Genomic DNA, 11,514 nt, shown 5'->3' on the forward strand with positions numbered 1-11,514 from the left:
AGTAGACTTTAGATTGTTTTTTTTTTTTTGTTTTTTGTTTTTTACTTTCTACTAGCAGGAGCTGGCTCCTTTCATGAAGTCTGATGGACATTTTGGTGTAGGTATGAAGATTGAGGCCGCTTTAGAATGCTTCCTTTTTTGAGCACGGTTTTTCTTTGTCTAGCTTTCTTTGCGTCTGTCATCATGAAGACATTTTTTTTCATCTCATAATCCTATTGAGCGAGACATGGACTGAGATAAGGCTCTTTTCTCGGTCTCAATATTTTAAAATTAGATTGCTCTGTCTTCACACTGTCGTTTGAATTGCTATCATGTCTGGGAAGAGTGTAACTTGCATAAAAGGTACATTTGTTTACTACTGACTGGACTTGAACATAAATGACTGTTCCCCTGTCTTATGATATCATTCCACAAGTTTGTCTGTGAAATTACTTTGAAATAGTAACTGTAAAGAATTTGGTATAAAAGAAAAAAAAAAGTACTTCTGTTTTTAAAAAAAAAATATGGATGTGTTTTCAGTTGATTTCCCATGTTTGAACAAAATATGTAGAGATAAGGAAAAGAACAACCAAATAAAAATTAAGTTGCTTTTAATACCTGTGTGAGTTTTTCCTGCGAAACTACAGTAATCAGTAATGTTTCTGCAGCAGGGTTTGTTGTCGACACCCGGAGTCCAAAATTGTTTCATCGGTTTCATCCACAGCGTCGTCGTCTTAGGCTGACTTCCTCCACTGGTCATTTACTTTCATAAATTCCTGCTCAAATAAATGGCAAAGTTGATGATTTAGATTATAAAAAAAAAATGTATTTCAATTCTAAAAACCACATTTTTAGTTGACCCCAAACAGAATATATCACAAAACGCAACACAAAGTAATGCATAGAACACGTCAACACCTCATATATTGCTCCAGAATAGTGTTCTTAGACAATACACTGAAGCCCAGGTGTGTGTGTGTGTGTGTGTGTGTGTGTGTGTGTGTGTGACCGCCTGGCCTGGAAGTGACTGCCATCGGTGTGTTAGAGACAGTAGATATACCGTCAGTAAAGACCATTCATGAGGGGGACGCTCTTAAAAATCCTTTGTATGAATTTGAATTATGAAACAATATCACACTGAGTTCCGTATTAGGTGTCGTGTGTACTGTTTTTAATTCAAGATTTACCAAATACCTCTTCTGGGCACTGTGTGGCGCCACTGAGTCAATGTAGAGTTCAATTCATTGCGGTTTATTTTTAGTCAGCGGTTTGTGAAAAAATCTTGAGAAAATTTACGGCTTTGGCAGCTTTTTGATCCGTCAGAAAGAGGTCAGTGAAATAGAAAGTGATATTCCAACACGAGACTGACCGGGACTCTCCAGCCGTCCATCTGGCGAGGTGGAGGGAGCTGATCTTTACAGATCTCTCACAGACCAACCCCAGAGGCAGACAGTCACACACACATTTGCACTGTACTGGATTATTCTTTTCCAATGCAGGAAGGAAAAAAAAGGGAGAACATGTAAACTCCACACACAGGGTGAGACTCAATCCCACCAACACCACCTCGTGTGTGTAGTTTGGATTCTGAGTAGAATACAAGTAGAAGCCACAATTTAAATCTACAGATAGAAAAGAAACCTTAGAAATCCCACTGTGTGGTTCGAAAGCTGGAACTGGAACCATGTTACGTGACGCTCTTCCTTTTGAACGCCGTTCAGTGACTCCAGTCAAAATATACAACAGCGGATCAGCTGCTAACCTTTAACAAAAATGACAGAGAAGTAACTTGTACTGACTTCTGAACGAAAACAGAAATGGAAACAACAGAAAGGTTCCCAGATGAAGTATTCATTTCTCAGGTGACGATCAGTTTTGCGTCATCATCATCATCAGAAGTTGCAGCAGAGGCTTTCTCGATGTCGCCCCGCGGAGGCTCTATCTCTCAATATCTCTCAAACAGCAACGCTGTTTGGGATTTTGTCGGGGGACATATGGTAATACGGCAGCTTCTTTCCCTCGTTCCTCTTCTTAATGGAGCTGGTTATCTCCGCCAGCTGCTTCCTGAACTTCTCCATGGCCGCCTTCACCGGCTTCTCGATGAAGTGCTCATGAGGATACGCGCCCAGGAACACCTGCGGGGAGGAAAGGACGGGACGTGTGATTCAGCCCAGAGGCGAGTTCCTGGAGGTGATAAAAGTCTCCCTGTAGAGTTTGAAATATGGAGCTGCTTGTCTGTTTGGAAATGGAGCCGGTCTGCACTGAGACGTGGAAGTGTTTGAGCGACCGCCGGCACGTCTCCCCTTTACCTCGTTCTCCTGGTACTGGCTGAGGGCCCAGACCGCTCCCAGGTGCCAGCTGGAGCGTCCGCGGTCAGGGAGGGTCTCTATGATCAGGTTCATGTCCGCTAAGCCCTTCTGTGTGGGAGGGGGCTTTCGCATGGTGGACGGAGCGTTGGGGATCCAGGAAAACCAGTCATACTGCACAAAGAGAGCGAATTACATTTCCCTCAAGGGACGCGCTTGTCTTAAACTTTAGGGTTTCTTATTTGAACTCAGGTTCTTGAGGCGCACACTCAAGATGCAATCTGCTGGGGGGGGGGGGGGGGGGGGGGGGGGGCGGAGGGATTTCTCAGCCTCTGCTGAATTATTTCTATCAGCAGGAGAAATAAAATCTATCCCTCTCTTATAGTGAGCAATGCTACTTCACCAGGAGACCAAACAAAATAATAAATATCAAGCAAGGTCAGCTACTGCCATGCACGCACGGTGAAACTAAATCAATGGGGGCAAAAAATCCTGATGCTCCGTACTCGTTTTGTGGCATTCCAAGGAGTGTCCTATGGTTAAGATGCCAGAATGAACAAAGTGATTCACACTGAAAGACATTCTTCGTTATGGCTGCTGTAGACGGATCCATTGACAACGAATAGATTTTTATTTTCCCGTAGTTGATAACATGTGCTTTTGTCAATCTTTGTCAGTTTTTTCTTACTCACCTGTCCAAAATTGACGGCGGCATGCTGGGCCGAGGCGTTGAACACGATAACAGTCAGGTACTCTATCAGCTCGTCACGCAACTTTAATGATTTAGGAAACTCTGTGCACAGGTTGGAGAAACAGAGAAGTGTCAAAATGAACCAAGATCTTTACAAAACCAACTCAGAAAAAGAAAAAAAAAAAAAAACTTTTGCAACTGCTGTTGTGTGGAAGGCTCTTGCACAATGCGTTGGGGCAGGTAATGGTGGGGAAATGCAGTCGGGTGGTTCGGTGTCACAACACTGGGGCTCTGAAAGTGACACCGGCAGACATCTGGGGCTTCTTTTTGTCACCCTGAAACTATTCATTCATAAAAGAACAGATCTGAATTTACAATGCTGTCTGTTCCCTGCCGTACCTGTCTTCTCCAGAAAACCCTCGACTAATGAAATATTGAGAGGCAGACAGCTTTCTCTCCTCTCCCAAACAACAACAAAAAAAAACAAGGCACACGAACTGCCAAAAAGTTGTCTTGTTTGTGGCTGCAGAGCTGAAAAATATTAATACAGTCGAAGATCTGTAGTGTTCGCCCACCGCAGTGATCGAAGTCCTGCATGCCGAAGCTGCACACGTCTTTAACGAAGGCCTGGATCTCCTCGTCTCCCTGCACCGCCTCATCGCCGGCGTAGTAAATGCACACCACATCAGACACAAAGCTGCGAGAGAGAAAACAGGACAGCTGTCAGCCATGGAGGGAATAAAAACATGTTGCAACATGTCTTCTTTTGAAATTCTGTCACTTTCTGGCAGACTCATGGGTAGAAATGTTCCCCCCTTGCTTCTTTGTTCTCAGGTTGGTTTTCACAGGCTGTTACTCGGTGCCGCAGTGTTGGAGCTTCTTCTCACCTCTTGGTAGCGTTCCACACCTTGTAGCCATCGTCCCTGTAGAAGTAGGTGGGCAGCTCCTCCTTGCTGTCCACGCCACGCGCCTTCATCGTGTCAGGGAAGCACAGAGACCTGAAGGTCAGAGTCTTCATGGCCCTCTGGACCAGCTGGATGTGGCCGCCGCCGCCTGTCGCGTTCGCCTTCAGGAGAAGTTAGAGAATGGTTACTTTTGCTTTTTTTCATTTTCCAGGGACCAGCGGTTCATTCTAATATCTAATTTGTCATCTTCTAACTTTTGCAGTGTAACTCCAGTTTTAAATCCAGTTAACCATTGGGTGTCTCTTCAAAGTGGACATATTTTAATTTCCGAATGAAAAGAGGACATGGCCCGGCCTCAAGATTCTCAAATGATGCAAAAAATTCATCACTATAATGTATTCAAAGTATGCCTCCTCTGTATAAATGAAAGTTCAGTCATACACCAAAAAATGTCTCTCTATTACCGAAAATATGCTTCATTGGGTCTAAAATGATCTCTGCGCCACAATAAATGGTATAAAAACATCTTAAAATTCCAAATTCAACTCATTTTTTAGGTCTTACTGGTCAAATAAATGAATAAACAAGATGAAATAATGTCTGAATACACTTTTAGAAAATCCAGTATTGACAAAATATCTGTGACTATCATTCGAGTAATGAAAACAATAAATCAGCCACCTCCCTGAGATACTAGCTTAACAAACGTGTGAAGATTAGACACAAAGCTGGTAGGAGGTGAAAAGTGAACACTTTCAGCCAAAAAGAGGATATTTGAGCTTCTGATTATTGAAAGCATGAGGATAGATTTCACCCTCAACAAAAGAAATAACAAAACATGGTTGAAACTCTTCCTTTACTGTCAACTGATGTGTTTCACACAAAGACATAAAGAAGGAAAAAAGAGCTGTAACTCGGTTCAGAGAAAAAAGTGTAACATTTAGACAGAGAAATGCTGCAAGTGACAGGAACAGTTCATAGACGTTCGGGTGAAAATGAACCAGATCAGACTGACAGTGGAGCTGCAGCACTTTCCCAGAGGAGCGTTTTTGAAGACGTCGCCTTGAACAGCAGAAGTTGTGTCATTCCCACTCAGCTGAAAAATATGGTCAATTTTCCATTCCATCGGCTCCTGATATTTATTTTTCTTGTGAATCATTTGACATGTTTGCTTTTTCACCAAAATTCAAAGCATCGTCGCACGTTTCATTTGCTTCGTCCTTGCTTTTTGCATGCAATTCATTCAACAGTTTAATACCATTTATTGTCTTGCTTTAGCCTTATATTTTTAATAATCTTGACTTCTAACTGACAAGCTCACAGACTCACCTTGTCAAAGATGCCACACTCACAGATGAGCTCCTGTCTGGCTTTGGTGTTGATAGCGATGGTAAATTGAACGTGTGGGAGGAGAAGCTGTGCGAAGAAACAACAATCAGTCAACAAAATGAACCTAAAGCCAGCCGGCGTTTCAGCCAGTCCAGATGTTACCTTGTAGACAGGGTGAACAGCAGGAAGCTGCCTGTACATGGCAATCGCGAACACCTCGGTGATCAGATGCGTCCTGAACAAGTGTGTGACGTTCTGGTGGTGCTGGAAGTCGGCAAAGCGGACCCAGATCTTCGCCAGGAGCCAGTCATACTGAGCGTCAGTGGGCAGGAAGATCGGGCTGTCCTCACCAGGAGTCTGGCTCAGCTGAAGAAAAAGAGGCATGGCAGTGGGCGCAACATGAAGATGAAGGAGGTTTTGATGCCATGGCAGAAAAAGAAACAACGGGGTGCCACGCTAACACCTGTGTACCTGTATGGCGATGGGCACAATCTTGTTCCGGGCATTTTTGTACAGCAGACAGATGGGAGCAGCCATATACTGCAGAGTGCACGGGTCTGTGCAGTTCGCACTGATGCCATCCAACAGCGGGTAGTCTGTTATGTAGATGTTGCCTGCCTGAGGCCACAACGCAGGTGTCTTACTGAGAATCACTTTTATTTTATTGACTGTTGAAATGTAAACCTGAGAGGCAGACATTAGCTCTAACCTCTATCTCCTGATCCAGGGTCATGTCTCTCTCCAGGCACACGGAAACCATCTCATGAGTGACAGGGAACTTGTCAGGAAGTTTGGTGCACTTCTGGATCACAACAGGGTTGCAGCCGTTCAGCAACTGGTATCCAAACATGAAGTCCTCTTTCCAGTGCTGCATCAGGTATTCTGCATAATATAATATAATATAATATAATATAATATAATATAATATAATATAATATAATATAACATAATATAATATAATATAATATAATATAATATAACATAATATAATATAATATAATATAATAAAGAAGAATGAAATGCTGACCTGGGATTGTGCTTTGAGTTTTGATTCTCACAAATATTGACTCAAAGTCAGTGAAATCCTTCCATGAGGACTGGAACATGTGCATGAACTGGTTCAAAAATAAGTTTTCAATTCTGAAAAAAAAAGTCATCATCATCTTATTGCTTTAAAGTAACAGATAATTAGATGAATAAATTTGATGTTGTTTCTGAAATGACATTTGGAATAAAACAAATTGTTTTAATTCAGAATTTCTGACAATAACTGAAAGGGTTATTAAAGGATATGTTTTTGTTGTTGTTGAGGACTGCTGTGCATTGTAAACTGCTGTGGATACATATTAAGCATGTACCCTTTGTTAAAGGACAATGCAAATGTTCCTGTTGATAAATGGCATTATCCTCACATCTGACTGTGGCAACATGGAAGGTTAAAAAATAAAAACCTAAACGAAAGAAACCTTTGAGGTCAACCTCTGCGGACTGTCTCTCCTCCACACTAAAGGGTTTTAAATCCAGATGGCTGTAGTGTTTGCATGAGCACATACGCCTTGGAATAGTTCAGCACGAAGTCCACTTCCTTCTCGCTGTCAAACTGAATATCCCGGGGGAGATCCTTGTGTCTGTTAGCATCGATGCTCAAGGGGAAGCCTGGCTGCCACTCCTTCCACCTAGAAAGGACAGCAGCTCTGTTAGTAAGCAGCCTCAGTCTCCAACAACAAACTGCAGGTGCAAAGGAAACTTGCCTGAATGTTTTTCTTCTCATGTCCAACTCTTTCTGTCTGTGTTGCTTAACCAGGCTGGATTTATCATCCTGAGGCAGATGTGCTATATCAGGAATCACAGAAAAGGAGAGATGGAGCACAGCTTCTTTTATTCAACTTCTGTTTTTGCTCCACAAGACTGGCCGTTCATTAAGTAAATACAGAGTGAGCAGATGACTACCTCGTCCATCTCTCAGCACTACTTCCTTGTCGTCCACGAGCCAGCGGAAGCAGGGGAACTCCACATAGTCTCCAGCTGGGGTTTTGACGGTGATGTACTTACAGTACCAGTCGTCCTGGACCCAGTATTTATTCTTCTCAATCTTTACCAAGACAATCTCACCAAGGTCCTCTCCAGCTATCACGTCATAGGAGTCCACCTGCAATGTAGTCAGGGTGAAAAAAACTGTGGGCTGATAAATTCTAGTCAGACTCAACTATGGTTTAATTACACTTATCAGATGTGTGAAACCAACAATCTGAATTATGTCTAATATGTGTAATTTCACAAGACAGGTTATCCGTTTCTACTGAGGGACTTCAACACCCACGTGAGACCTGGAGGGGGGTGATCGGGATGCTCAGCCTGCCCGACCGGTGGTGTTCTGTTATTGGTGATTTTTTCGAGCAAAGGGTGTCCGTAATTACACTTTCTACCTGGACACCCCAGAACAGAGTTCGATGATTGACTTTGTCTTTGTGTCATCTGACCTCCCTCAGTGTGTCTTGGACATTTGGGTGAAGAGACAAGCAGAGCTGTCAACTGATCACCACCTGGTGGTGAGTTGGATTCGCTGGCCGAGGAGGAACCCAGACAGACTTGGCAGACACAATCGTGTTGTGAGGGTCTGTTGGGAACATCTGGCAGAACCCTTTGTCAGCATACTTTTCAACTCCCACCTCTATAAGAGGTTCTCTCATATCCCAAGGGAGGCTGGGGACAACAAGTCTAAGTGGACCATGTTCTCCACCTTCATTGTCGAAGCAGCTGCTTGGATCTGTGGTCAAAAGGTGTCTGGTGCCTGTCATGGTGGCAACCCTTCAAACCCAGTGATGGACACTGGAACTGAGGACTGCTGAAAGAGTCCTATCAAGTCTTGTCGGTTCATGGGACTCCCGAAGCATCTGACGATGGCCCGGTAGGCCAAGCAAAATGCAGCCAGAGTGGCTGTGGAGGCAAGAACTCGGGTCTGGGAGGAGTTTTATATGAGGCCATGGAGGAGGACTATAGGTTGGAATCAAAGAAGTTCTGGGACACTGTCCAGTGCCTCCGGAGGGGAAAACAGGTCTCCACCAACACTGTTTACAGTAGAGGTGGGAAGCTGCTGACCTCAACTGGGGATATTATCAGACGGTGAAAGGAATACTTTGAGGACCTCTTCAAACCCATCACCCCGTGTTCCGTGGAGGTCATGGATTCATCCATCACCCAAGCTAAAGTCACAGAGGGGGTTGGTAAGCTCCTCCATGGCAATGCACCGGGGACGGATGAGATCCGCCCTGAGTACCTTAAGTCTCTGGATGTGCAGGGACTGTCTCGGTTGGCACGTCTCTGCACCATCGCCTGGCAGTTGGAGACAGTCCCTCTGGATTGGCGGACCGGGGTAGTGATTCCTTTTTAAAAAAAGGAAGACCGGAGGGTGTGCGCTGATTATAGGGGAATCACATTCCTCAGCCTCCCCAGGACAGTCTATTCCTGGGTACTGGAGAGGAGGATTCGACTGATAGTGTAACCTTGGATCCAGGAGGAATACTGCGGTTATCGTCCTGGTCATGGAACACTGAACCAGCTCTATCCCAACCAGTCCCCGTGAGCTTTGAGTACTTGGAGAAGGCATCCAACTGCATCCCTCGGGGTGTCTAGTGGGGAGTGCTTTGGGAGTGCAGAGTCTAGGGCCCCTTGTTAAGGGCTGTCTGGTCTGTGTATGACCGCATTGCCGTCGGTAAGTTGGGCATGTTCCTGGTGCATGTTGGACTCCCTCAGGGCTGCCCTTTGTCACCTGTTATGTTCATAATTTTCATGGATAGAATTTCTAGGTGCAGCCAGGGGCCGGAGGGGGTCCAGTTTGGGGATGATGATGCCAACAGGACAACATCATCTTTGTTTTTTGCAGATGATGTTGTCCTGTTGGCATCATCGTCCTCCCAAGGATGGCAGAGAGACCCTGGCTGAAGTGGAAGAGTTTAGGTATCTCAAGATCTTGTTTGTGGGGTGGAGGAAGGATGGAGCATGAGATTGACAGGCAGATCGGCGGAGCTCTGCAATGATGCAGTTGTTGTATCTGTCCACTGTGGTGAAGAAGCAGCTGAGCTGAAAGGCGAAGCTCTCTATTTACCGATCAATCTTCGCTTCCACCCTCACCTATGGTTTTGAGCTTTGGGTCATGACCGACAGGACAAGATCCCAGATACAAGCTGCTGAATTGAACTCCCTCCACAAGGTGGCTTTGCGCTCCCTTAGTGATAGGGGAAGGAGCTTAGTCACCAGGGGGAGTTTGGAGTTAGAGCAGCTACTCTTTCACATCGAGAGGAGCCAGCTGAGGTGGCTCAGGCATCTGTTTAGGATGCCTCCAGGACGCCTCCCTGGGGAGGTGTTCCGGGCATGTCCCACTGGGCGGAGACCACAGGGAAGACCTAGGACACGCTGAAGAGACTATGTCTCCCGGCTGGCCTGAGGACGCCTTGGGATCCCCCTGGAAGAGCTGGAGGATATGTCTGGGGACAGGGCAGTCTGGACAGCCCTACTTCGACCGCTGCCCCCCCAACCTGGTCAAGGATAAGCGATTGAAAATGGTTGGATGGATGGAGTATCCACTTACGCTGGAAAGTCGTTTACTCTCTGTCTTAATTAGACATGTTGTGCATGTAGCTGAGCTAGTCAAATCAGAGAATGCTGTTAAAGACAAAATTAAATGTGTTCAAGGTGCAAAGTTTGTATCCTAAGAGTTTATACAACAGGAGAAAAAAAGAGAAAAACATTAAAAGAAAGCTGAAGTCAAATTAGTCATTCACATTTTAGGTGTAAGAGGTATAAGTTACTGTACTATCAAGTGATGTATGTGTCTTCTGATATGATCAAAAATACTTGACACATGCAAACATACTGCCAGTGGTGGGGCAAGGGTCCTTGGGGGCTCCAAGCAAGAAATTCATCGGACCCCCACCCTATTCGTGCACACCGAAAAAAAAAGCTTTTTTGCACACAATTTGCAGCCTAGCAGGGGCCCCCTCAAAGTCAGGGCCCCAGGCAAATGCCTGGTTTGTCTGTTGGCACGCCCTGCCTCTTCATACTGCAAGCAATGGACACAAATGTTCTGATACTAACTTGTTGAATTAACCTTATATAAACCCACAGAAAATAATCTGTCTTTCAGCAGCATGCAAAAAACAAAGGATTATTATATCAGTCCAATACAGTCTGTAAGAAGCTTCTTTTAGATAATATTATCCTGCATGAGATCTTGATGAGGTCTGATAATATTTACCATTGGGTTTATTTTATTATGTTAGAGGCAAAAACGTTCTGCATTTACTCCCAACCAGAACTTACTGTAATTATTTACTTCAAGTTCCAGTTCTGTGCTACCTTCTTCCTCTCCAATACCTTTTTTAATATATTTATTCTTTTGATTTTTTTTTTTTTGGTACCCATTCTTCATCAGCAGATAAAATTAAACCATCAAGTCATGACTTACCGCCCCCCTCTCAAAGTCATTGTACAGAGGTTTGTCCAGCAGAGTCCTCTCGCTGCACTGCTCTGCACCCACCAGAGTGATGTAGATGTAGTCATCTGTTCCTGCAAACCACTGGCTCCCTGTGGCTATTGTCACTGTGTAAGAATACATGGTGATCCCCACAGCATGAGCAGAACTCCAAAAATGCCCTCTTAGGATGAGGAAATCTGCTGAGAGGTATTTCAAGCACTGCCAGTCAAAAAGTTGCCTAAATGATCTAAGAAAAGACCAGTTTCCTCTGGTTGCTCAAAGCCAGTATTTCACTGGCTTGCACTTCTCTCTTCTGCACACAACCATGTGACCATGCAACAAAAACCTGCCTCATCTCACCAAAGAGGGAGGTGCATCCTATCATCACACACAACTACTAAGCACCTTTTTTCTAACATTGCAGAAGAAAACGCTTGGAATGTTTGCCTATCAGCAGAGTGCAGCAACGCAGGGGAGGAGGGGCATTGCTATCTTCTTTTCATTTAGTGGAAGTTCAAACTATTCAACAGGGACTGTGACTATAATGATGGCTGTGATCAGCTGAGCTTTGATTCATTATATTCTAATAATTCTAATCTGCATAAGTATAAAAAAGGTTGTTGCATAATCTTATGACAAACTGGTGTAAATGCTTTGAAAATCTGTTCAGTAGAAATAAAACACTTTTAATTAGTCACACGTTGCAGTTGATGTTAAACTTAATCTTAAATCAGACACTCGTTTATCACAATTAATGTTAAGATGCTCGTGTAAAAGCAGTGCAGAACATTTTGACCAGCAAAACTATGAATACACTTCATTATGCATCTG

At 44.2% G+C, this 11,514-nt stretch overlaps 1 protein-coding gene across 1 annotated transcript; it reads right to left on the reverse strand.

Annotated features, from left to right (window-relative positions):
• Window positions 1–20: 20 nt before the first annotated feature.
• On the reverse strand, window positions 21–11,004 carry alox5a (arachidonate 5-lipoxygenase a). Its single transcript, XM_030106358.1, has 14 exons — window positions 10,675–11,004; window positions 7,161–7,359; window positions 6,962–7,043; window positions 6,764–6,886; window positions 6,238–6,350; window positions 5,920–6,092; window positions 5,682–5,828; window positions 5,373–5,576; window positions 5,211–5,297; window positions 3,864–4,042; window positions 3,552–3,673; window positions 2,978–3,078; window positions 2,289–2,459; window positions 21–2,114 (listed from the first exon to the last, which is right to left on the reverse strand). The coding sequence occupies exons 1-14, from the start codon at window positions 10,822–10,824 to the stop codon at window positions 1,935–1,937; spliced, it is 2,031 nt and encodes a 676-aa protein (XP_029962218.1). The 5' UTR covers window positions 10,825–11,004; the 3' UTR covers window positions 21–1,934.
• Window positions 11,005–11,514: the final 510 nt, after the last annotated feature.

The sequence above is a fragment of the Salarias fasciatus genome, chromosome 13, assembly GCF_902148845.1.
Source record: "Salarias fasciatus chromosome 13, fSalaFa1.1, whole genome shotgun sequence".
Lineage (NCBI taxonomy): Eukaryota > Metazoa > Chordata > Actinopteri > Blenniiformes > Blenniidae > Salarias > Salarias fasciatus.

Bases quoted from the DNA above. Each gene is read 5' to 3' on its own strand.
- alox5a (XM_030106358.1), bottom strand. From the start codon at position 10,824: ATGTATTCTTACACAGTGACAATAGCCACAGGGAGCCAGTGGTTTGCA. The intron at 4,043-5,210 runs GTGAGTCTGTGA...CTTCTCCTGAAG, and splicing joins AGTGTGGCATCTTTGACAAG to GCGAACGCGACAGGCGGCGG. The intron at 3,674-3,863 runs GTGAGAAGAAGC...TCTCTCTCGCAG, and splicing joins GTGTGGAACGCTACCAAGAG to CTTTGTGTCTGATGTGGTGT.